The sequence below is a fragment of the Rhamphochromis longiceps genome, linkage group LG17 (genome assembly GCF_057381845.1).
Source record: "Rhamphochromis longiceps isolate RC_006_pf linkage group LG17, R_longiceps_female_GT1.1, whole genome shotgun sequence".
NCBI classification, from domain to species: domain Eukaryota; kingdom Metazoa; phylum Chordata; class Actinopteri; order Cichliformes; family Cichlidae; genus Rhamphochromis; species Rhamphochromis longiceps.
This window is the reverse complement of record NC_140573.1, coordinates 31,994,530-32,021,765: the sequence shown is the minus strand read 5'-3', so window position 1 is coordinate 32,021,765 and position 27,236 is coordinate 31,994,530. Positions and strand designations below refer to the sequence as shown.

The window sequence follows — 27,236 nt, the reverse complement described above, 5'->3', positions numbered from 1 at the left end:
CGTGTTTCCAAATGAAACTTAAATATTAAAAACAATGATATTTTGGATAAAACTACAAACATGGCCATTTATGGTGACGTTTGGGTCGCACATAATATGACGTCATTCGCGGAGGGATCCCTGTGTCGGAACCATGGTCATATCGTTGAGAGGCAGTGAACGGCAGAGGTCTAGAGACAGCTCAGCTACTCATTAGGGCAGAGATACGTTGAAGTGGGAAGACGTCTCGCTGCGAGCATTTCTGGAGGCAAATGTTAACTTTCGGATAGTACCGTTTGCTAGACTATCTAGCGTTCCGGGTGGCTAGCTTTCAGCTTTCTCACGGGTGTTCTGCGGTGGAAGAAGCAAAAATGTCGTCTCCAAGTCCGGGTAAAAGGCGAATGGATACCGATGTGGTGAAACTGTATCCTTTCTGAACATAAACAACAGTCTCTCAATCGCTATCTGGTCAGCTATGTGCTGAACAGTTTGTCAACGTTATATGAGTGAACTCTATTGGTGCTGCTTGTTTTTCTTGAAACCCCCCTCAAGCAGAAAATGCTTTCACAGTGAATGACTGGTGTTTTGTGTAAACAACATTTTGCTAGCAAAGCCAAGTGTTAGCTAATTCTGTCCTGCGAACCTTCAGTCGCTTATCGGGACAGCTGTATTAGCTAATCAGATCGGTCACAGGTCCTTCCGGCATTTTTTTTCCATCGCAATATTATTTCTTTGTAACTAACATTAGCTGTCTAGAGCTTGCTCTCCAGCTCTGAAAATTACTGCAATGTCCGCACAGACGCCGACGTTTTTCTCCTTATACAGAAATGTTTTGCTACACCACCAACAGATGTAGCAGAGGTAGACTACCTAAAACACCTTGTGGCAATTTGGTTTCTTTGTTCACTCCTCTGTTTTATGACGGGAATCAAACTCAAACTGCCCCTTTCACACGCTTACACAGAACCTTGTTTACATAACGTAAGCCCAACTGAAAACGCTGCTGCTTTTGTTCTAGTCGCAAGACGTTGGCGTTATTGCTGCGTGTATAGCGATCTGGGTTTACCTAGCTTTGCTTTGTAACCCCACTAAGGGTTTGGTATGTGTGTTATTGGATCTACCACTTGACAAGAAGACCTGCAACGAGCGTTGTTGAACTGGCGTGCTAGTCAGTTGGTTAATTTCAGCATCAAAATGGCCACCTGATCAGTGTCTCTCACTGTACTTCAGTGTCAACAGGCAAATGCATGCAGTACTAACTTGTCTCATTTTCGATGGGTGTTAACGTGTAGTTTTGGACATACTGGATCTGGAACTGAGTGTGGCAGCTGTTACGTGGTACAGCAGGTGTCAAGTCCCCTACAGTCATTTTCACTGTGGAATGTTTGAACTTTTTGGCAGCATCTAGTGTGTTCTGCTTTTCAAGTCGTCGTCACCATGTTTACTCTTGCACCGCTGCTTTATTTGTTTAGCTTCACTCAGGGATGACAGAAGCAGTTATAAAAGTGAATCATAACGTCAGATTTCCAGTCCATGCAATGTTCCAGAAGGAACAGTATGAACAAGTAGTTTTGTTTTTGTCCCAGAACAGTGGAAGCCAGCTTAATGATTGGGTAGCCTGTTACTAGCCGGAAACCACATGAGGGAGGGACTTAGAACAGCTGATGGGATCGCAGTAAAAGCTTTGCAAATATGGGGTTAGAAGTGGGCTGGTCAGAATTAAACCAAAAACAAGTAGGAGTTACCCCAACAGCTTCAAACTAATAGTTTTAAAATTAAAATATTGACAGTGTGTTGTTTGTTTTGTTTTTGTTTTCAAGCTTGGGCTTAATTTAATTATTTCTGACCAATAATATATAACTCTTTGAATATAGCATTATATTTTTCTTTTTTTCTTTTTTACTGCAGTAAGAGATTGGTGATGAGTATGTAAAGTTTATTCTTCCCCCGCTCGACACCATTTATGTGTAAGGTGTAGCAACTGTGACAGGGTGCTGAAACGGACAGAACAAGAGTTGTAAAGGTTGTAGTGTGGACACCCACACACAAAGCATTGGAGTGTAGTAAAACCCCTCTCCTTCTTGAGCTACTTCACTGACAGGCAAGAGCAGGTTTGCTAAATACCGCCTGCTCAGTTTTGTACAGTGGCCTGAGTGTTTAAACATACCATCCAAGACTAGTGGTCAGCAAGTGTTAAGAATGACAGCTATGTGTGTTTTAAATGTAGATCTTAAAGAGTTGGATTTGATCTTGAGCGGGCAGGTCTCCAGATTCTAGTAGGCCCTTCTTCTAAACTATCAATAAGAACCTGTTTCTGTGCTTGCTATCAATGCATCTCCCCCTAGTGTAACCAAAACCTGAAACTCACACTGGCTTTTAGACAGACGCAGGTTCTGAGAGGCCTTGTGCATTAATTTGCTTTGGCCACCGGAGAGCTGTGAATCTAGAACGGAGGCCGTGCGGGAATTCGTGAAAATGAATGTCAGAATGACCTTAACATGTAGCACCACTCAGTTAAGCTTTGTCCCAAGCCAGCCAATACTCTGCAGCCTGCTTTTATATGCTAGTACTCACTACTCTTTGTACAATTCTGTGAAATATTGATAGAGAAGACATTAAGCGTTAGTGTACAGTGACTTTCCACTGTAATACGTCTTCCTGCTAGTTCGTTCCCTCCTATACAATATGAGACAATATTTATTGACCGCTTCTTGACAGACTGGATTTCTTAAACATTAAATTAACATTAATTTCCTATCATCTGCATAACCTCTTGACATTTGGTATTCTGTCTTGGTCTCGGTTGGGCTGATTTTGATGTCGAACACAATGTTCTTGAAGGAGCTTAGCACAGTGTGTCACTTCTAAGAGCTTTACATTCAGCCTGTTGTGTGGGATTGACTGCACATATTGTGTAGGAAGTTGTGCTGTTATTTGCATATAATTTTTTATTGGTCTTGTTGTTTTACAAAGACTTTCAGGTGGAAAGCTCCTGGAATTTGAGAACAGGTGAATTACATAGCACTAAGCCTATTGTGTGTGCTAAAACAGGTCATTTTAACAAGGCTCTTATTATTGACTTCTCTCGCTTTTGCTTGGCATATAATTGACCAACAATAAGACTTGGACATCTTTATGTGTGACAATTCTAATTTATCTAATGTAATTGTTACAAAATTGGTCTTTCAGTTAACACACTGCAAAATTGTTTATTTAATTAAAAATGGGAAAACCAACAGAGAAGAGTTTTAAAATGTCTCTTCTCTAGGTGCTAAAAATGTAATTAATATGAGATGTAAAGACTTGAGGTGTATATTCTGCTGTAAATAAAATTTCGCTCTATCAGAGGGGATGTTTGGACATCTGATGTCCTCAAAATGACATCCCAGCTGTACTTTTCAACCTTTGAGTTCCTGCTGAAAGGGCTCTCTGGAGCATGGCCACCAGCAATTTTTATTCAAGTCTGCTAAGAGTTGCGCAGAGGGGTGTCAGAGGCTTTAATCTGCTCCAGTATTCATCATAATACCTCATGTCAACATTAGCATATACCTCCTTTTATATTGATAAAGGTGTTGCACATCACACCTCTCAACTTGCAGTTTTCAAGGAGAGTTCACATTTTTAGACTTTTTTAAATTATTTTTTAAAAGTAACATTTTACGCAGCAGTCAACCTTTCGCAATCTGATTTATTCACTTGTCCAGGTTCATGGGACATTTTTGATTGTCCTCTCCAAAGCATCCCTCCTCCCTTGCTAAGTGTAATACCAATCCTGAGCTTTATCTCCTCTCTGCTTAGTTTTTTTTGGCCCATTGTGCCCATGTAGAATGACATCCGGACAGCATCAGCGGTAGGTTCTTTTGTGTTTCCCATTTAGAGAAGCCCCTGTGACCCACCCCTCCCTCTCTACCTCCTGCTGCTGCGTCAGGCCATGTCGCACAGTCACGGGCAGCTAAACTGCACTCAGTGCTATTATTGCTGGACTGAACTAACTAGATGCAGTTTATTGTAGGGAAGGAGCCAGCAGTTGTATGCTCTTTCCTGACTGATTAAATGGAAGGCACAATGAACCCATGAGCAAAATGTGGAATGCCCTGGTCTGATGAGGAAGTTGCATAAGCTACCAGCATGCTTTGTTACTGGGCTGGAATAACTACACAGTAGTTGACACAAAGAAGTTCATAGAAAACTTGCTAACTTCAATTTTATTTTCATTGTGGTTGCAAGATAATGTGACGTGCTGTAGGTATAAAAAGTGTAAAGCACAGTTGTCCTTTGCCTCAGTTACTCACCATACTATTACTCCCACAGGCAAAATATCTGAAAGCATACAAAAAAATCGAATTGAATTTAAAATTCGGTTAAATATAAGTCTTGTCAAGATTTTGTGGGTGTTGAACCGCATGCATGATGCTGTCAGTTGACACAGTTTTTATTATCTTTATTTACATTTGGTGCATAACTTTGCTTGTGTCACTGCAGGTGTGTTTAAAACATATCATCCAACCGAGCTCCTGCTTTTTATCGTTTTTAGGACTTTGTGAATGAATGCAAGGTAACAAAGTCAATTGTGTATGAGGCCCCTACTATTCAGGAGGTGCCACACTGATTGACAGTCCTGTTTTGGGGGTCCAGGAGCAAGGCATCGCTGACAGTAGGGTGTTTGAGGCCCTCACTGTTAATCCCATAGTGCATACAGCGAAGCTTCCTGCACGCATGGCTGCGTTCCCTTGGAAAAACAGATGGACTGAAGTTCCTCTCTTTGTTTCGCATGATTTTTTTTTTTTTTTTTTTTTTTTTTTTTTTTCCCCTCCCCTAGCATTTGGGAGTTCAGCCTGGCTCTGTCACTCACATGCAGAGGTGCTTTAGTGTGGAAAATCAAAGGAGTGACAATGGGGTAACTAAGTTTGGTCATGTAGGCCAGAGCCGCTGGATCTGCCTATTTAAATGTTGCAGTAAAACCACTGCAGCTTTTATTTGCTTGAAATTAACCTGCATATAAAGTAAAAGGCCCTTATCAAAAAAATGCAACCTATACTTACACACCCTATACTTGCCTCACTGTGCTAATCTGCTGCTGTTCATTTCTCATCTGTGTCAAGTTGATAAAATTAACCCCGCGTGTTTCTCTAATTAAAGCGAATTTCACCATAGCCATTTCCTGAAAATGTCTCTTGAGTTTTTTTGTGTTTTTCTCTGTACAATAAGCAGCACATCTTGTTTATTAGATTTTCTCATTAGACTGCTGCTTCAGATCCAGGCCATTGTTTTTCTTGCACTGGCTCAGTTTTGTGTTAATGATCAACTCATTTGTATGTGCATGCACGTAGCTCAAATGCACGTGCGCACACACAGACTCTGTCACTACTGCTGTAAATTGACTGTTGATTTAGTGAAGGGCTGAGAGGAGGAGCAGCTGAAGGATTCACATTTGATTGCAGTGGGTGGGCTCTCATCTCTCACCAGTGAAGACAAAGAACTTAGTCTGCTCAATTCTGAGCTCCTCCGGCTCTCACACTGGGAGGTAGCCATTGGTATATTGAGACTTGCATCTGATGAAAACTAAATCTGCATTGCAAAGTGAATAATACATTTGGCTAACTCTTGCATGTTGAGCTGGCTATTTACGGTTTATTACTAAATGAGTAAGGGTAAAAAAAAAAGAGCTTTTCAATTTTGCTGCAAGTGCAAGTTGTTGTCTTGTGCAGATGGCTTTTACATCTGGTGAAATTTGAAATCTGTATTATGTTTAAAAGGTTTGCCCAAGGTTTATTATTCTCAGGAGCAATGATTGTGCATATTTGAGAAAGCAGTCCTATTAAATGTGTAAAATTATAGACTGTGGATCTTTGAAGCAGAAATAAAACAGACATATTTATTTTTAATTTATTTCCCATCCACCTTCCAGTGAGTGCGCCGCTTAACAGTACCAGACATTTACAATCGGATTTCAGTTGAGTCAGGCCTTTGGGGGCATATGTCCATTGATATGTAAAGCCTGCTGCAAGATTTTCTTTTGCACAGGCCCCACACACCGGTCCTCCATCAGCATTCAGACTCTTTATGTCTCAGAAGGAGCCGGAGCTGATTCTAAAACAGACAGCTTAAGCCCAGCTTTGCTGAATAACACCACACTTGAGATTTAAACAACAAAAAAAAAGCAAAGGATAGCCATTTCCATTCAGCATTTCCAACATGCTCATTTTGTGGTGGGTGTAAAAGAATGCTTCTTTGTTTTTCTAAAGCACAACTAGACCTGCGCCTGTCCAAGGTACAACCTGTTACCATTGAGCAGATGTACCTTTTGCATTGTTTAGCCTTTTAAATGTGAATTAACCATTTCCCCCTGTCTTTTAATTATTTTTTTTGTAGCTGTGTTATCTATAAAATTTTACAGTGTAAAATAATCACCATATGGCCATGAGTTAAATGGTTGTCTTTTTTCATGAGTTAAATGGTTGTCTTTTTTCAGTTAGTAACACAGACGGAATATTTAGTCTGATTATATCATGTAAAAAATTAACTTTTGAATATAAAATATTAAATTCAGAAGCATGTAGATGTTTGCTGCCACCCAAAGGTGCTGTACTTGCAAGAAGCACATATTAGCATGTGAAAATAACTATAGAGTAGTAAAGTATAGTGTGCAGCTTAAGAAATAGTGACATATTTTATCCATAGCAGGAATGCAGTTCACTAAACGTTTTGACATCTGGTATTAGTAACAACCATCTTCATTTACCATAATTATCAATCATCGTCTTTGCTCCCAAAGAGCCAGCTTATTTTGATTGTTATTTAAGCAGAGAGATAGGTAAGCTAACATAGCTTTTTTTTTTTTTTTTCTTCAAGTGCTCTGGTGGAGTGAGCCATAATGCTGTTGTGGTATATTCTGGCTTTCTGCATTTGTCTAGAAAGGGGGTTAAAAATGCCCAATAATAAAGTGGAGAAACTATGCAAAAATAAAAATAAAAATGGCACTGAGAGAAGGTGAGGGACACAGAGATTCCTTCTATTCTTAGTGAGATGTTGGAAAGACATGAAATAAGCAGAAGGCTAACCTATCTGCTTCCACATTACTGATGTAGTTTGAAACAAATTATCAGTAACATTGTAGCACCAGAGGTTTTTACCTACAGCATTCACAGTTTCAGGAACAATTTGAATCAAAATGAATTTGGTGTAAATCAAATTCTCATATTAGTAAAATCCTTTGTTTACTCTTTAATTTATGTTGCTGTTGTTCTGATTCACTGTGTACTTCAGTTCCCCGTTGTGTACCTTGCAATCTTTGTAACGTGGTGAGCAGAGTCTGCCTCAGTGCACAAGCGTGGAAGCATATTTGCTGGCATTTCTGGTGTATATCACTACAGGATTGTTTAAGTAGTGGATGATGATGATGATGATGATGATGATGATGATGATGATAATAATAATAATTTGATTTGATTTGACTTTTTTTGTTTGGCTTGTTTTACTTTGCAGACACTCTGAAGAACTCTTACTTAAAGTCCTCTGCATTGGATTAGATTTAATGGAGAGTTCATGTCATTTTATGAGCCAGTAAAGCAACTGGCAAGTTTACATATTATATAGATTAATTATTTACATCTTGTTAGATATAAACAGAACCACTGTCGTATCACTCTTGTAAATACAAGGGTGGGTTTGAGCCATCTGTAGACTAGTTGAATTGCAGCTGCAGGCTTGATTCCGTTCTCATTTTCATTCCTCTTTAGCTGACCATGTATTCACAGGATTATCTGTCTACAGAGTCGATGAGCTGGGGTTTAGTTTTTTTTTTTTTTTTTTTTTTTTTTGTTGTTGTTGTTTGTATTTTAATTTTAGTTTTGTTTTTTCAGGCTGCAAATCCCCATTAACACCAAGCTACATTTGTTTTTTTTGTTTTTGTGTTTTTTTTGTTTTTTTAATTTGTCTTTTCTTAATTAGCAATATCGGAAAATGCCCTACTTGGGGAAAGTGTTTACTTCAGGGTAAGAGGGAGACTGTAGGTCAGTGAGGTTTTGTGATGATGACTGCAAGGGGAGAACAGTGTTTGTTTGGTGTGGAGTTGATTAAATCACTCTCTCTCAGAAACACCCTGCCTATCACTCGCTCTGCCTGCAGTGGCAGGATGGTTGCTGTGCTACAGTAGCTGCCTCTGTTTTCAGGCAGAGTGTAGTGGAGGTCACACAGTAATCTTGCTCGGCTCGGCGCGGTGCAGTAATACATACAATGTTGAATGCACAAACACATCCAGATTTAAACACAGGATTGGACTTTAGCAGGAACAATCCACATGTACAGATAAAGTTGTATGCTGGCAGAGATTTTCAAAGAAGTAAACACTCATGGTCTCACGTGCTCACATGCATAATTCATGTCTCTCAATCCATTTTTAAACAGGAGGAACAGTCTTGTTGGTCACATTGACTTTGTTGTCTGTTTCTGTGTTTTTGTCTGTTTTTCTGCAAATTGCAGCTTGTATTCATAGAAATAATAGTTTTCTACATCAATGGTTAATGGGTGTGAATGTGTGTTTCTTTTGGTCGTTTATATTTGTCTCTCGGTGTAGGAAGCCTACCTATTGCATACACCCTGAGGGCAGCTGCTATATTTCCTGCCTTTCATCTCCAAGGCCTTTGATTGTATATTTTTTGCTACAGTCTGTGTGTGAGGGAGTGAAAGTAAAATAGAGATGACTTTCTTAGAGTTCCTCATCTCCAAACACAGAAATATAAATATGGTACTCTCTTTCTAAGTTGTAAGTTTTTCATTGAAAAGGGAATTTGTAGCTTGATATCTTTCACTTTACTACTTTACATCTTGCCTCTGAACCTTTCGCTTCAACAATTTTCTATAATTTTTACCACATTCCGAAGTCTGATTCTTACCTAATGATAAGGAGGAATTTTAGGACAATCATTCATTTCTTCTAGTGCTGTGTCATATCCTTCGTGGTAATACCAGTCTAAATTTTGAAGTTATATAAAGGTGTAATATCGCTATAGCATTGCCATGTTAGGTTTCCTTGTATGCACAACAGCTGGATGAGCCTGGACATGTCTGAGAGCAAGGGCTACAGTGGTGTGAAAAGGTGTTTGCCCCTTCCTGATTTTCTGTTTTAACTGTTTGTCACATTTAAACGTTTCAGAGCATCAAACACATTCAAATAATAGACAAAGATAACACAAGATGGCACAAAATGCAATTTCTTAGTATTAAGGGGGGGTGAAAGCCCTACATGGCCCTGTGTGGAAAAAATGACCCCTAAATCTAATGACTGGTTGGGCCACTATAGCTGCTATCTTTTTCAGCGCTATGAAGGAATTTTATCCTACTTGTCTGTGCAGAATTGTTGTAATTCAGCCACATTGTAGGGTTTTCGAGCCCGAACTGCCTTTTTAAGGTCATGCCACGGCATCTCAATCGGCTTCAAGTCAAAACGTTGTCTGGGCCACTCCAAAATTTGTTTTTTGTTTTTCTTAAGCTATTCAGAGGTGGAATTGCTGGTGTGTTTTGGATCATTTTCCTGCTGCAGAACCCAAAGTCCACTTCAGCTTGAGGTCAGAAACAGATAGTCGGACATTTTCCTTCAAGATGTTTTGGTATACAGCAGAATTCAGGTTCCATTTACCACAGCAGGTCTTCCGGGTCCTGAGGCGGCAAAACATCACACCAGACCATCACACTACCACCACTGTATTTTGCTGTTGGTATGATGATGATGATGATTTTCTGAAATGCTGTGTTACTTTTATGCCAGATGTAAGGGGACATGCACCTTCCAAAAAGTTCAACTTTTTTCTCGTCAGTCGAGAGACTATTTTCTCAAAAGTCTTGAGGATCATCAAGACGTTGTCTGGCAAAACTGAGATGAGCCTTTATGTTCTTTTTGGTCAGTGCTTTTTGTCTTGGACCTCTGCCATGCAGCCATTTTTGCCCAGTCTCTTTCTTATGGTGGAGTCCTGAACACTGATCTTAACTGAAGCAAGAGAAGCCCGCGGTTCTTTGGATGTTGTTCTGGGGTCTTTTGTGACCTCCTGAATGAGATGTTGACTCCAGGGAAGTTTCACCACTGTTCCAAGTCTTCTGCATTTGTGTATAATGCAGTGGTGGGCAACTCCAGGTCTCGAGGCAGGTTTTAGATCTCACCCTGGGTCAACACATTTGAATCAAATGGTTAGTTCATTACCAGGCCTCTGGAAAACGTCAAGACATGTTGAGGAGGTAATTTAATCATTTGAATCAGCTATGTTGGATCAAGGACGCATCTAATACTGACCCTCGAGGCCTAGAGTTGCCCACCCCTGGTATAATGGCTCTCACCGTGGTTCACTGGAGTCCCAAAGCCTTAGATATGGCTTTGTAACCCTTTCCAGACTGATAGGTGTCAGTGACCTTGTTTCTCAGGTGCTTCTTTAGATCATTGCATGATGTGTTGCTTTTCACCTTTATCAATGAAACCATAATTTAAAAACTGCATTTTGTATTTACTGTTTAGCTTTGTCTAATGTTAAAATTAGTTTGATGATCTGAAACATGTAAGTGTGACAAATATGCAAAACACTAAGAAATAAGGAAGGAGGCAGACACTTTTTCACACCACTGTATGTGTTAGCCTCCATCAAAGATTTAACATCTAAAAGAGACCACCTTCAACATCCTCCAACAAAGCACAGCGCTTTACCAAATATGCAAGAAAACTGCGTCTGCTACATGTTTCTGCTCTTGAGACAAAAACACACACCAGGCTACAAAGGTAGAGATACGTGCACCTGTTCATCTGTGGCGCAATAATAAAATGACTCAACAGAGCATTGCTAGCAGCTACAATGGCTAGCTGTCCATATGACAGGCAGAACAAATGGTGGATGGAAATCATTAGTGTGATTGCATGGTGGAAAATTAGGACTTAAAGCAACATCCCAGGTACAAAATATTTTTCAGTCTTATGGGGGAGGGGGATTGTTCTAGAAAATGTTATTATAGATTGATTAACACCCAAGTCTTTAGACTTGCTGCTGCTTTAGTCTTTCGATCTCCAATAGCAGGTTTTATATGCCATTCGTTTACAGGTAAGGGCACATCTAAACTTCCAAACTCTCCGACTCTCGTTTGTGCTTGTGGTCGAGTTGTTGTTGCAGAGGATCGCATACTTTTTCTAGCCTGGCATGTTGATGACGTGGAAGGTAAAACAGTGTGCATGTTATTAGCTTAGTCAGATTGCATGTGATTTATAATTCTGACTTGGATGAAGCTCAAGTCACAGTTTATGTAATTAAGGCTGAAATCTTGGTAGTTTCAGGCAAAACTGTAAATAACTGACCTGTGCAGTCAGTTTGATCGTTTGATTTGATTGCACGTCATTGTCCTTTGATGCAATACATGAATTGGATCAGATGAATGGAATTGGCTTTTCCTCGACCCCTGCTGTTCAAAAACGGCAAGAGACAGGAACATGCTTTGAAAATAGCCAGTGCCTCCCATCACTAGATCAACAACTGCTGTCTCCAAGAGCGAAATGTTTGAGCATATTTGACGCCACATTGTTTGACAGTATGCTGTTTATGATTCTCCGTCGTGTTTGTTTTCTGTACTTGGAACGAGGCTGGTTGCGAGGGGATATTTTGATCCTGGGTCAGGCAGGGATAGAGGCCTGAATGGACCAGAAAGAAAACAAGACATGTCTAGACCACAACTGTAAATGCTATTTACTGCATATTTTTACATCTAGGTATTTAAAATGTGTTTTATAGGCTACAGAAGAAATATCAGGACAACATTGACCTTAGTCCTGGAGTAACAAGGTAATTGTTAGTCTGAGAGGAGCTCTTTTGTACCTTTTCTTTTATTTATTTATTTTATTACTTTTTTCATGTCTAACACTGTGTTATTAAAGAGTGAGCTGGCATGTTGAAGTCAGTATATCCTTATAATAAAGTCTGGTAGTGAAGGAATTTAGGTTACAGTTCAAGGCTTTCTGTTATCTGTGTGGATTTATGTATGTTCTCCTAGCTTGATTGGGCTCCGTGTGTTGGATTATATTTATTGACTTACCTGTTTATGTGATTTTAACTATATAAATCCAAGGTCAAGGGTTGGACAGGCGATCTTTGCGTGGGGGTGAGATAAGTAATGATATAACTCTGTAGTTAATTGTCCTTTTTCCATTAATTCTGTTTGGGTATTTGGGATTACCCATGCTGGGTGACAAATTATTTAGTTATATTTTAGTTCCCCTTTTATCAGCTTATTTATTTTAGCACTTCATATTATAACCTTTTAAGATGAGGTGCAACATTTAAGTGTGTTGCACTTTTACACTGCATGCTTATACCTTTAGAGCCTTTTGTGATCCAAGTGTGTTTTACCATGTTTTCAAGATGTTAAAGATACAAAGTATCTCATGTTACAACTAAATGCACCCAAATCAGTCACATGTTCTTAAAGGGATACACATGTAAATGTTGCAGAGGTTCTATTTTCTCAGTGTTTCTGTGCTTGTTGACATTGTTTATTCGACTTATTTGCCAAATCTGAACACAGTCGACTTCAACAAACCAAAAACCAATCTAGAGTTGAGCTCAGTTAAGCTAGTAAGTTGGTTGGCTGTGTTTTTCACATTCCATCTCAATCCATCAAACAGTTGGGGAATTTACAACTTCCCTCTGTTCTTACAGACATGCCAAACTCCTTTTCTGTAGTGTGAGAACATTGTCAACAGAGACCTATAGTTATTTATTGGGTAGAAAAGGCTATTGGGTTAGACCAGACAGATGGAAAGAATCACATCGAAGTGATATTAGTTTTGAGCTTGTGTCTGAGAGAGATTCTTCTTTGAAATTCTTCTTTCCTTCATCTTTAGGTTAACTGAATCAATCAGTGGGTCAAGTGTACTCTACACGTTAGCCTTTTTAGCCTAAATTAAAAAGCTGGAATTCATATTGCATTCATGTGAACCATATTTTTTTTTTCTTTTAATTTTCGAATAGAAAGTATAACCACAGTGATTGAAATTCAAATCGAGCTTGGTCTGGGTGAAGCTGCTGCTGACAGATGCTGAAACTGGGTGAATCTGTGGCTACATGTGACTGCTGTTTCCTTATTAGATGAAAACTGATAGATTTTAGTTGGATGAAAGCAAGTTACATGTCAGTGGTGTCTGTTAGCATTATCTTACTCTATGAGATATTAAACGTACTCAACAGTTTAATATTTATAGGCCATCAGGACCCTTACATTTGCATTTCTATTTTGTAATTTAGGTAAGTGTGACATCATATAGCAGGGTCGATTTTTCGCTGCCTTCCTAGTTAGACTGGCCAGTTTCAGTCAGTGTGCAGTGTAGTTACTGTTGTTTTAGCCCCATAATTCGCTTATCACCCACCACACCTCACGGTTTCTGTTTCATACCACAACACACACAGTCTGTATCGTCCTGTTCCTTGTCACTGCTGCCTTGTCTTATATAGCTTTTAGATGTGTAAATGCCCTTTTTAGATAAAGAGCAGAACTAGAATAAAATGAGGAATTATGCGAGTGTGAGCACTGAAATATGATGCAGGAGTTGTTTCTTTAGGCACTGGGCTTGTTTATGTTTTCCTAGTGACCTTTAGATGAGTATTTAGTTCGCCTTGGATTTTGCATCGGAGACCCTCATAATGCTTACTTGACTCCAGTGCGAGTCAGAACAGAGAGGTTCCTCTTCTGTCTGAAATAGACACATTTCCTTGTTGAAGCCAGGGATTCAATCTGCTCCTAGCAGTCTCTACCAGAACTTAAAATAACCTTCAGTTTGATTTAACCCTTTGGGGTCAGTGATGCTGCTAATTAGATCCACACTAAATCAGGATCAACAAGACAGCTGCTTCTGTTCGCTGTGGAAAACGGTGATTCATGTTTTTATTATGATCTCCTTTGGTCACATTTAGGCAAAGTGATTTCTTTTTGGTTTTGTAAAAACAGCGGTGATTCAGAATGCTTAGTGTGATAATGACTTTCTTCTTTTTTTTTTTTTTTTTTTTTTAAACTTTATTTATGTTATAATTATAGCTATGACTGGAGTAGCAAATGAAAACACAGGCTGTTTTTCTTTACTAACACCTTTCTTTTAAAAAACAAAAACAAACAAACCTGGCTCATGGTAAAAACAGGAAATCATTGTTTTTGCAAATATTTGTAAATGAAACTTCAGACAACACATCAAATGTATACATATTGTTTTAGTTTGATCCCAGAAACAAGTTTAGGCTGAAAACATTGAGCTGGGATGCTAAAAATACATCTTATCTCAAACATCTCATAGCTAATTGGGCTCATTAGTGACATGACTTGGTATAAAAAGCATCCCATGGAGGTTTTCACCACTGTATGAAAGACTCCCTGGGAGCATTAGTGCAGCTCACATGGGTAGCTTTCACATCTATGAAGGCACCAATAATGCTCAACAATATATATAGTTTTTTCAGCTATATATGATACTATAGAAACCTCCTTTTCTGATATTACCAGTACAGTATTAACTGTATATTTTGGACTCTTAGGCTGTCGGCTCCATTAGTTACAACTATGAGAAGTGACTAAAATTAGCATTTCAGTTTGTAGACATGCGTACAGTGAGTACTGTTTTGTCAGAAGTATGTGTGGTAATATCAAGTTCTAGAAAGCCAAGGTGCTCATGGAGAGTGACACATGGAAAAGAGACTTGGAATAGTTAGCAGATGAAGGATGGGTGAACACTTCAGTCAGCATCCTGATGTTAATTCAGTGTCCCGAGGGGCATGGCATTGAGCTATTAGTTGCAATAGATAACGCCTCTCCAGGATTATGGATTAAAACAATTAAGTTATTATTATTTGTCAAAAGCTGTCATTCCTCTGTTTAGTCTTCATAATTCACAGTGATACAGACAATCATGTCAGGTAGGAGAGAGGAAACCGGGCAGGTTATTCTTGTGCATTTGTCTACCATGCAGGAAAATATGTGATGATACAGGAAGCAACCACAGCTCACTGACTGTTTCTACAGAAGCCAAACGATAGAATCAGTCCTGCAGTTCTTTGTTTGTTTATGTGTATGCTTTTCGTGAAGCAATCCTCCTTAACTGTCCTACAGCATCGAGAGCAAGCATGAAGTCACCATCCTCAGTGGACTCAATGAATTTGTAGTGAAGTTTTTTGGACCACAAGGAAGTAAGATTTTCTTCTTTCAGTTTTTTTTTGTTTTTTTCTCATTCCACAGACATTTTGAATATTGCTGCTGAGACCTTATTCAGTAACATGTTCTAAAATAATTAAGGGGTTATCCAGGGTACCTTTTTTTTTCCTTGAATGCAGTGCTATTAAGCAAGCATTTTAATGTATTTTAAACCAGCTATTAACATGAATGCCATCGCCATAAAAACAAATGAGATGTTAAGATTGATTTACAGAGCATGAAGTGACAGTAAATGTGGTTGTGAGAGCAGCCGCTGCAGGAGTGTCAGTCTCTTTGTTTAGAACATAAAGTGCTTTTTCACAGCAGGCAAGAAACGCAAAACGCAAAACTAGAGCTGAGGCCACGAAGTGTAAAACGGAAAGGAGCTAGGCTTGAACAGGCTTGAGGGGAATTTGGATGAGGAGTGTGGCCTCATCAGCAGGAAATACTTCTTTCATATGCTACTTGTAACATCTGTCACACTAAAACCACTGTCACTTACGCATCAGCAAAGAGGGGAAGTGTGTGTTTGACCCTGTTTATGTTGCCTCGAAACAATGCCAAATAAAGGGGAACTGTTGTCCCCATTGCTGATCAACCGTCATGTGCGTTATCTGTCATGTATGTGCTACTCAGTTTCAGCACAGCACACGAGGGTCCTGTTACACACAGCTATTCTGGGCAAGCACCAAACACCCCCGCAAAATCCGAGTCGCTTCCTCTTTGATGTCAGCGTATTATTTGAAGTGATTTGGAAGTAAAGATTTCTCCTGGGCTGAAGTGCATTACTGCATAAAATGACAGATACGTGATGAGGGAAGCTCATGTGTAGCAGAGAAAATTGATTATAACACTGTTTTTAAATCCATTTAAATACACGAAGGGTGGAAGATGATGTTGAGGCGAATAAAAGTCTGTCGTCTGCACTCAGCTTTGTTCTTTTGTTATGTATTCTGTGTCCCCTCCTTATGTACAGCACCGTATGAGGGAGGCGTGTGGAAAGTGCGAGTAGATCTTCCTGATAAATACCCATTCAAATCACCATCAATAGGTACGAACTCTAACTCTACTTTACATCCAGACTTATTCATCTTAATTTTAGTTTTTAGCACTGTCCTAACTTATTCCATGTCTTTTTCAGGATTCATGAACAAGATTTTTCATCCCAACATTGATGAAGCGTAAGTTGCTGCACCATTTCAGACTATTAATGCAAGTATTGAAGCTCAAGAATTCATATTTGTATGTTGTCAAGTCTTGTTTTGAAAATGTTCATGTTAAAATGTGAAAAGGATTAACCTAACTCAGTTATAGGAGTGCCATTGGCCATCACGTTCATTTTATGCTTGCTTAATGTTCACAGATGACAAAATTAACAGCTGAAAATGTTTGAGTTGTATTGAAAGGGCAGCAGGTAGAGTAGCTCATCTACCAATCGGAAGGTCGGTAGTTCAATCCCCGGCTCCTCTAGTGTGCATGTCGAAGTATCGTTTAGAAAGACACTGTACAACTGTGAGTTGCCCCAAGGTGCATCTATAAGAGTGAGAGTGTGTGAACATTAGGTTCAAAGCGCTTGTACAAAGATGAACAGTGGATTGGACTAGCTTTGAGTGGTCAAATAAAGAAGAAACGCACCATATAAGTACCAGTAATACTGTTTCACTGTGATTTCCAGTAATCTTTGGGCACCAGAAAATGATGGCAAAAAACAAACCAAAAAGAGAAGCAGAAAAATATTGGCCAAACTTGACCAAAAAATTCAGAATTGCTGTGTTTTTCTTTTGTTTTTCTTATGTTTGTAAGTACGTTTGTACCTGCTCGGTCAAGCTCTTTGCTTTTCTGAGTCCGTAAATCCACTGAACAGTCCATAAAGGTGAGCAGGAAAAACTTGTGCCTCCTCCCCATATGTGACAGTGTAGCGTTTCAAATACCAAAAATAGCAGGGCATCTAGGCTGTTCTCACCAGCAAATGATGGCAAGTTTAATAGAAACATTTTTATTAGCCAGTGGGTAAGGTCTGTAATAAGTGTATTTATATAACTGTTGATCTGTGGCTAGGAATATGTCAACAATAACAATCTAAAGCTTAAATTACTGAAACTTGACATTAACTTACACAGCAACTTGGTTTTAGTTATATATTTAGTAGGGACAGGCCGTTCTAGTCACATGATATTTCACAACTTTCAGAATTGACAGGAAATATACAGCTGAATGGCCACAGTTTGCTCAAAAGCTGCTGGGAAGTACACCTGTTGCATCTAATTTTGCATTTCTCTTAACAAACGTGAAGACATTTTCAAAACAGGATGGCTCTTTTGTAGAAAAAAGAAAAACTCTGCGTAGCAACATACACAGATTCGTCCTTGCCTGCCTTTGGCCTTTTAACCTGTAACTCTCTTTTCCCTCTGTTTCCCAGATCAGGAACGGTGTGCTTAGATGTCATCAACCAGACATGGACAGCCCTTTATGGTGAGTGACTACGCTCTGTGTCTGTATTGAGTTCCCTCTCTGAGGGTCGTGTGATTATGTGTGAAGAACTTGACAAAGTGCCATCCGCACAAAATAAATACTGGCAGCTCCTCTTTAGCAAATGGTGTACTGTTGCTCTTTAATCTACTTACTGTGGGGAAAAGTGAACACTAACAAGGTAATACTCTCAACCAGCAAGGTCAGAAAACAGTCACCTTCGACAGGAGTGAGTTATTATCTGTCAGCTGTGGAAGACATGCCCACATATACTTGATGGGAGCAATTATACTCAGTTACTTTCCCTCACTGTTGCTGGTCTCCCTGCTTCCCTGGCTTCCCCGTGCCCTTCTCTCAGTAAAATTCCCCATTAATTTCCCATAATATCCACTTCACAGGGTTAAAATAGCTGTTGAGTAGTATAAATGACTTTACTGTAATATACCTAGCAGATGTTCCAGCATCCCTTGGTATTTATTTTAGCTCATGTTCCTACTCGGGAGAATACTAAATGCTATTTACAGAACCAATAAAAATGAACTGAGAATTCATTCTGTCTTAATTATTTTCCAGCGAATGTTGTATTTGTGTGGATTACTGTAGGTTTTGTTGTGTCGGATGTTTAAAAAAAAAAAACAATAACAACAAAACAAACCACACAGAAATAAGCCAAATGACAGGAATAGGCCAGTCAGCCAAGCATTGTGTAATGAGCCTATACAAAGGAAGAGGGAGCAAAAGCATTAGATTTAATCTTGTAAACACCAAAAACCATGGAAAAGAACTGGGGGAGTGTTTGCTTTCCTTACATAAATGGACCCAACAGTGACACCTAGGAGATGAAAGTGTCATCTCAGGTTTTGGACTCTCCCTCAGCTCTGAGAGAACTAGCTGAGAACTAGTGAAAAGCGGTGTTTTGTTTTTTTTTGTTTCTTCCTGTGTGAGTTTATCAAGCTCAGAATTTTGAGTTAATGCCCAACTGACCCCTTTTAAATTAAGCTAAACTAAGCTATGATATGGTAACTCAACAAGAGCACCCAGATTTTTATTGGGCACATAACGGAATGACATTTCTTTACCAGGTTTATTCAGATTAGAGGTTACATTTACGAGTTGCCCGAAAATAACATCCATTAAATGAACAGCAGTTCATATTGGAGAGCTTTATAAGGTTACATGCTTTGGGGGCAAACCCTAAAACTGTCAACCTGGAGTTGGGGCAGTCCACTTTCCAAGGCAATGGTAGAGTATCCAGTGGGGAGACATGCACAATGAGAGTATTGGAGTTCTTAATAGCCAGTCAACAGCCAAACTGTGAAACACATAAACCTCTGGATTGTTGAATTAATGCATGCGCACATTAGAGCATCAGACCAGGCATCTCGAATCATTATTACAGTAAAAATGTAGGTAAGTGTACTTCTGTGTTTCTTGGTTTACCATATCTAATGTGAATTAGCTTTTTTGTTTTTTCCGAGGGCTTTGTTGGGATAAACCAGATTATGTTGGCAGTGTGGATTAATGAAGCTGCAGTGTTATGTAACTTTAAACATGAAGGATAGATCTGTAACTTGGAAAGGAAAACAAAATTCTAATAATTATTTGTAAAAAAATAAATTCTAAAGCGCCTTTTCTTTTTCTTTTTCTTTTTTTTAAATCAAGTTTTCCTGGTGACTCTACAACTTCAGTTCTAACCAGTAGGTTTCCTTTTGTGTTTTTCAGATTTGACCAACATCTTTGAGTCGTTCCTGCCCCAGCTGCTGGCCTACCCAAACCCCATCGATCCCCTGAACGGAGATGCAGCTGCTATGTACCTTCATCGGCCAGAGGAGTACAAGCAGAAAATCAAAGGTTCAACCTAATGAAAATATGTTACCTGCAGCAATCCATGTTTTTTGTATCCAGCAGAATATAAATTTGTAGAAGTATTTTCCTTTCAGGAGGTATTTTCCTTTTTATTGCAGACCAGCCAGCTCACCTTTTTAAATCTGTTTTCTCTATTTCTTCCGCAGAGTACATTCAGAAATATGCAACAGAGGAGGCTCTGAAGGAGCAGGAAGAGGGGGCAGGCGACTCTTCATCTGAAAGCTCCATGTCTGACTTCTCAGAAGACGAGGCCCAGGACATGGAGTTGTAGTAATAGGAGGGTTCCCCCATCCTGCCCCCCCTAACCCCCACAGAGACTATATTTGATTTCCTAACCATGAGAAAGCAGACTTATAATATTCATATTTAAACAAGTTGATTTTTTATTATTATTATTATTATTACTACTAAACAAGGATTTTTATGGATATATAGCCTTTGGTGTGTTTGACCTCCCCTCCCATTCTGTAGCTGTTTCTCCTCACACGCATCCACGTTCTCTGCCTGTCAGTCTGCTCATTTGTGTGGTGCGTCATCTAAGAAGCTTCCATGTGAACATCTGATTTCTCTACACAAATCCACTTCATAAAACTTCCCTTTTGACCTCAGCGACATATAATTTCCTTTCTTTTCCCATAATACCAGTTGACTCTGACCATTTTTGTTAGTTGGTCCCCATCAGATCAGGTTAGGTCTTACTTGCCCTCTCTGGTGTACGTCACCACATATTTGGGGGGGTTTGTTTTGTTTTTTTAAATGCACACACTGACACACAAGTGTCCGAGCACATTTTATATGAAGTGCAGTGCCAATAGACGCTAACAAATCAACCTGGAATACCTCTTAAGCATATCTCTTAAAACATATGAACAATATGAAATCGTTTTTGGGGTTTTTTTATCATTCAGTTCAGATTCTACATGGACTGTTACATTACTCTTGCATTGCTCTTTGTTACTCTGTTGACCTGCAGCTGCCTGTATATGTTTGCTGACCTGTTTTAGCTGCTCTCCCTTTAAGTCAGCCTCCTTATGATTGGCTGCCCATGATAAACAGCAGGCGGAGCTTCTTGTGCTTCTAGCCAGAGCCGTGTACATCATGCAGAGCCAAGAGTAGGAAAACAAAAACGTATCAAAGCGAGCATTTAGAGCAGCCTTTTCATGTAATGTCCTCACTATGTGAAACTACTTGTTTAATTTGAGAATCCAACATAATGCATTATAAGCAACAATACTAAAGATCTGTTTTGTACAATGTATGCTAGCTGCACAAACTGCACATGTAAGGTCAGTGCACACAGGCAGTGAAGACAGAAGGTAGCTCTAATATAGGTTTTCTTTTGTGGGCATTCTGGTCAGACTCTCTTGGTATTTTGGGAACTAAAAATAGACCAGAGCTACACTTTAACCATCTGACCGTGCATGTGCATTTTATACTCCACATCAGGAGTCACCTCAAACACACAAGCACCAGACTGTCATTGTGAAGGGAGGTCTCTGTATTACAATCAGCTGTATATGTGTTTTTGAAACACATTTCTAGTAGTGTTATTGGTCCTAAGGAACTTTTCTGACTATATAAATATTTTTTAAAAGGAACAGCACTAAAGTCTGTTTTAATCTCAGTAAAAAAGCAACAAAAATGGTCATATGGTTACTGAGTGGATCTGAGTGAAATTTAAAAGTAATTTGTCCCCCTCCCTGTTGAGGTTAGTGTTGTATCAGTCTTCCTCACATTCCACTGTTACTCTGGATTTGCTCCGATGCATGCTCTCCATGTTGGTCTGACTGGTACGTAACCCCGGTGGTGTCGAGTGGACTGTCTGCTTACAAGGATCTCTTTTTGGATTACGAAATACGAGCCCTGTACATGATAACTAAACTGTACAGATCTGAGTTCCTAACTTTAAAATCAAACAAAGGAACACACCTTGTGTTATTCACTGTGGCGGGTGAAGATGTCCATCTATGATGCGTGGAAAGGAATTGCAGTCACATTTTTGAGTTTTGACACTTCTGTGTTTTTTTTTTGTTTGTTTTATTCCTTTCTCTACTTTAATTTTTCCCCCAGTTGGGGGGTGGTCAGCGCGCTTGGTTTGTTTTTTAATCTTTTTTTTTTTTTTTTTTTTTTGTACAGCGTATACCTTGTACAGTAAAAAGACACCTCTCTGTAGCCTCATGAAAATTCAGTGTTAACCCAAAAACACTGACTTAGTGTTGCTCACGGAGGCTAACGCGGCAGACGGACTACCTAGAAAACCTTGAAATGTATTCACTTCGTAGATTGCAGTAAGAATCACTGGTCGCTTTGTGGCGGATTGTGGATCCCAAGTGAAAGATTGAAGGCAGAATTCCACCTCATCACCTCTGATTTCGACTCCCTCTTCTGTGCCTCGTCATAAAAAGGAAGTCCACAAAAACCACGTCTTCAAAAAGCCATGAAGGTCATTCATTTAAAAATTAGAAAGGCACATCGCTTTAACCTACAGTCTTCTCCCGTTTCTGCGGTTTGATCCTGTACAATTTGTGATTCGACGTCTAAATTTTCAGTCTGTTGACAATTAAGGGAATTACCCAGGGCTGCGAATGGCATTAGGGTTTATTTGTGGTAATGTAGGATTGTTAGACTTGTATGGCTCAGGTTTGAAATTTAGTTGGGCTGTATCTTGGATAGTGAATAACATTTTCACCCAGGTGATACTGAAAGGATGGAAATCATGCTAATGTTTGTTGAGCAGTGTTTTTGACATGTCACGATAGTTAGTTTTACCGACTTCGACTAAACATTTGCTACATGGCTGTATTACAGATAGCGTTACATAGTTTGGTATACTTACCTGATAAAGCATCGATGCGTCATCTGATTCTTAGTCTGTTTTGTGGTTATATGTGAGATGCCCCATAAACATGCCTGCTTGTCATCGTCTTTCAGATTCAGAGTTGTACAGGGGTGTGTGTGTGAGTGTGAGAGGGATTTCAATCTAGGATGACCTGTAGTGAGCCTGATAGATCTAACTGTACTGAAATCTAAAGTGTGGTTCAGCCCTTTTCAAGACGTTGGGTTTTCTCTATAAGCATGATCTATAACATAGTTCTGTGCTCTTTCGAATGCAGACGTCTCCATGGTTTGTTTTTAATTCATCTGATCAGTTTGACCGCTTTGAACCCGGGATTGTTATTTCTTTAATCCGCCCTGAGGATGTTTTGAATGTCAGCTTGGGTTAGCTCTCGGCAGAGTTAACCTTTGCTATAGTTGACACATTCAAGGCAGTTGAAAGCAAAGTGAATGTTATACATTATTTTGTGGTGAGGTTTGTGATGCACATCAAAAGCTAAACCTTACCCGTGTGTGTGTGTGTGTGTGTGTGTGTTTGTATGTTTGTTTGTTTCCCCCCCCCATGCAGCAAAATAAAGAAAAAAGAAAAATTGTGTATTCGCACAGAGAGGGACCCACGTTTTTTTGTTTGTTTTTTAGGGTTTTAAACTTGGTCCCTGTTGGTTGAGCTGTGGTTCAGCTACACTGATAAGAATTTCATGTTAAGGTTTTTTGGGGGGGTTTTGTAACAAGCAACTCATAAATCTTGTTTTACTTGACATCTGTGCAGTATTGTACTAATAATGTACTAGATCCAAGGTGACAATTGTAATAAAAATGGCACATTATGTTGCAGCAGTGCTACAGGGAGTTAACAGCTAATTTTTATCTTCTTTTGTTTTGCCCACCCCCCCCCCCCCTCCAAAAATCTTAAGATTGGTTGTCAGGATTATTTGCAATAAATTGATGATATACTCAGCTGTGGCCTGGTGTTCCTCTGGTAAACAATCTTCTCAATGGCCAATCTTATTTTACTGATAGCTGCCTTTTTTAAAATTCGAGTTATCTTTAACTTAAGAACTAAAGAAGACCTCCTAAAGCCAGTGAATGATTACACTTCCCACTGCAACTTGAATTCTAGAGTATTTCTTTAAAGATTGAAGCATTTTTATGTTCTTTTATTTCATATCCTTTTGGCTTGTTTCCCCATTCACTTCTTTCAGACAACAAGCTTGCAGGTTTAAACAGAGACTCCGCACATCTATATCATTGATGCTAGGATTCACAGAGCCTCACAATTGTGACTGTAAACCTGCACAGGAAGTCCAGAGCTGGGCTACAGTCTTGCAACTATAGCCACACTCCTCTCCCAGAACCTGCTGCATACAATAAGGATGAAGGATTTGAGTGAAGTGACTGGTCTATTCATCTGTAGACGAGACTCCCAAGGCCCTTTCTCTGTTTTATCAGCACAGCTGCAAAGAGCAGGAACCCTCATCCTGTAAAGTCACCTCCCCCATGTGTTGACTCCTCGAGCAGTTGCATGCTTCTGGTGTGGAGTCGAGGCTCACCTCCCATCCTGTCTTGTGCTTGTGTGGATTTGTTCCCTGCGCTGGCCGACTGCTGCCGTCAGGGGATTTAGCAGGCACACGCAGCATGGAAAACAGCAGTTTTGATTTAATAGAAACTATGTATTTGGTACCTAGTGTGTGATACTCAAGGGTTTAAAAGTCAAAGGGTTTTGGATTTTTTTTTGGTTTGTTTCAGTAAATCCATTCTTTGTTTTTTTTTTCCACCTTCTCTGCCCTCATGTTTTATTTTGTTTTGTTTTTTTTTCTTTTTTTCTTTTCATTGTGAAGTGGGCATGCTTGTCAAAAATGACAGATGCTCTCTATTAATAGGCTTATAACCTCATAAATAGTTGTGTATAAAATAAACTGTTATAACTTCTTTTTTAATAAAACATTCAATGTGTATAGATGGTCTTTGTCTGAGGGTGATTATTGTGCGATTTTTATCTGCACATTTTCCTGAGAGAAATTGTGCACTTTAAACTCCAGATACATACTTACTGGTCACTTTGTTAGATACACCTGTTCAGCTGCTCATCAATACAAGTACTTTATCAGCCAATCTAATGGTAGCAATTCATTACAATTACTCTGTGTGCACAATTATTAGGCAAGCTGGATTTTTGAGGATTAATTTCACAACTACAGTGCACTCGGTCAATCCAAATGTTAATGAACCTAAACCTGAATGTTTAAGAAAGTAAAAGTGAGGTTTTGTCTTTAAGAGAATGAGAATATAAGCACAATTATTTGGCAACTATTAGTGTGCAGAATTATCATGCAACTAAATGAAAAATGAGCATTTTCCCATCTCACTAGTTTATTTTCATCTGTTAAAGTGAGAAGAATAAAACCACTCAAAATTTACATATAAACATTTCTAACATGTCAAAAAAATAAAATCAGTGACCAATATAGCCACCCTTCTTTTCAATAACTGTCACATGTTTTTTGCTCTGTTGACAATCAACTGTTTGTGCTGCAGCAACCACAGCCTCCCAGACACTGTTCAGAGAGGTGTACTGTTTCCCTACACTATAAATCTCCCATTTAAGCAGGGCCCACAGGTTCTGAATAGGGTTTAGGTCAGGTGAGGAAGGGGACCATGCCATTATTTTTTTTCATCCTTAAGGCCTTTACTGACTAGCCATGCAGTGGAGTACTTTGATGCATGCGGTGGAGCATTGTCCTGCATAAAAATCATGGTCTTCTTGAAAGATGCAGACCTTTTCCTGTGCCACTGCTTGAAGAAAGTCTCTTCTAAAAACTGGCCGTAGGTTTTGGAGTTGATTTTGAGGCCATCATTAACCCGAAGAGGTCCAACAAGCACATCTTTAATAATACCAACCCATACCAGTACCCCACCTCCACCTTGCTGGCGTCTGAGTCGAAGTGCAGCTCTGTGTCCGTTACTGATCCAGCCATGGGCCCATCCATCTGGGTGCAAAACAGCAAAACGTTTGATGGTTCTGTGGTCAGTCACACCCCCAATATCTTGGTAATTTCAAGAGTTCTGCATCCCTCTGAAAGAACTTCTACAATTTTTGACTTTTCAGAGTCCTTCAAATCTCTTTTTTGGCCCATTTTGCCTGAGGAAGAGAAGCTGCCTAAAAATTATGCGCACCTTTATATTGAGTGTTGATCTCTTTAGGCCACACCCTCACTCATTACGCAAATACACATCACCTGATATGCTTAAATCCAATAGGCACTCAAGTTTATCCAGCTCGAAGTTGGAAAATATGCATAAAAATTATAATACGGCCAAAATACTCACTTCCCTAATAATTGTGCACACAGTGTAAGCATGTAGACATGGTCAAGAAAACCTGCTGAAGTTAAAACTAAGCATCAGAATGAGGAAGAAAAGGGATGTAAGTGACTTTGGACATGGAATGATTGTTGATGCCAGTGTGGTGTGATGAGTGTATTATATGTATGAGCTTTTCAAACAGTAAAGGTGCAAAAAATAATTGGAATATGGTGCTTTTTAAAAAGAAAAATCATTTTGTTGATCCTAAATTTGTATCAACAATTATTTTTTATTATGGATTAACACACAGAATGGTTCAAAATAAAGATTTCATTGATTAATTTCTGTTGCAACATTCAGAGGGTAGGGTCAGGCTACTGCGTGAACAACAGGACAGTGTGGATCCATCCTTCCTGGTTCAGACTGTTGGTGGTGTAATGATTGGACCCTTCTGTACCAGCTGAGCATGGTTCCAGTGCCACAGTCTACCTGACTATTGTTGCTGGTCATGTCAGGTCATCGATGTATGCCCAAACTGTTCCATGGTGCTTCCAGCAGCCGTGTCACAAACATGCCACTGAGTTCACTGTACTAAATTCACCTCCACAATCAACATATGTCACTCCACTAGAGCACCTTTGGGATGTGGTGGAGTTGTGGTTTGGATCATGGATGTGCAACTGACAAATCAGCAACAACAGTGTGCTGTTAAGCTCAAGCAGGTGACCCAGACGCTGTGAGGATAATGAGGCAGCCAGGCTCCTCTGTGGGCCACTTGCTGCATGTCTTACCCCTGTTTTCCTTTTGTATCCTATACAAATACTACCAGAAGACAATCTGAAGAACCACAAAAAGAATACTTTGTCTCCATCTGGCCCATTGTGTCCATCTGGGGTTAGACACCATAATATGTAAGCCTCAAAACAGTATTCTTTTCATCTTATGGCACAGATGTGTCTGGATACTTCAAATAATCATTGAGGCTGGTTATAAACTTCATCAGTATTACATCTATCGTGCACAGGAGAATGAGATTCAAGTTTTCGGTTTTCTTTCTTTCCGTCTAAGACTCTCACTTCAGGTTTTCCTCTCAAGGTCCACTTGACACGATAAGACACGGCAACTAAGTGGCAAAGTCCTGGATATAAAGCAATGCATCTGACTTAAAGGTGCCTTCAGCTCTGGACAAATTGCCCAACCTTGTGATTAGGAGGGGCAGCCAATCAGAGGAAAGTTGACTTAAAGGAAGAGATGAGAGGCTGAGCTAAGGACCACTATAAGATAAAGAGGGCTCAATTTAAAGTGTGAACCATGCTAATTCGCTTTAGTAGAGGCTAAGCTGGAATAGAATATAACATAGTATAACAGGTCCACTTTAACTATCAACTTATTCCACTAGGTGTCAGTGTCGAACTGCACTCCTGTGTCTGATATCCCCCATAGGGTTGCCAACCGTCCCTTAAAATACGGAATCGTCCCGTATTTCGAAACAAAAGTTCACGTCCCGTATTGAGCTAATAAGGGACGCACTTTGTCCCGTAATACAGTGAGAATCAAAAGTAGTCTATAAATGTTTATGGAATTAA

At 39.5% G+C, this 27,236-nt stretch overlaps 1 protein-coding gene across 1 annotated transcript; it reads left to right on the top strand.

The window, feature by feature from the left end:
• The first annotated feature begins 132 nt into the window (after nucleotides 1-132).
• ube2h (ubiquitin-conjugating enzyme E2H (UBC8 homolog, yeast)) lies at nucleotides 133-22,908 on the top strand. Its single transcript, XM_085386575.1, has 7 exons — nucleotides 133-403; nucleotides 15,097-15,173; nucleotides 16,154-16,228; nucleotides 16,319-16,358; nucleotides 17,597-17,649; nucleotides 19,369-19,497; nucleotides 19,659-22,908. The coding sequence occupies exons 1-7, from the start codon at nucleotides 351-353 to the stop codon at nucleotides 19,781-19,783; spliced, it is 552 nt and encodes a 183-aa protein (XP_085242701.1). The 5' UTR covers nucleotides 133-350; the 3' UTR covers nucleotides 19,784-22,908.
• Nucleotides 22,909-27,236: the final 4,328 nt, after the last annotated feature.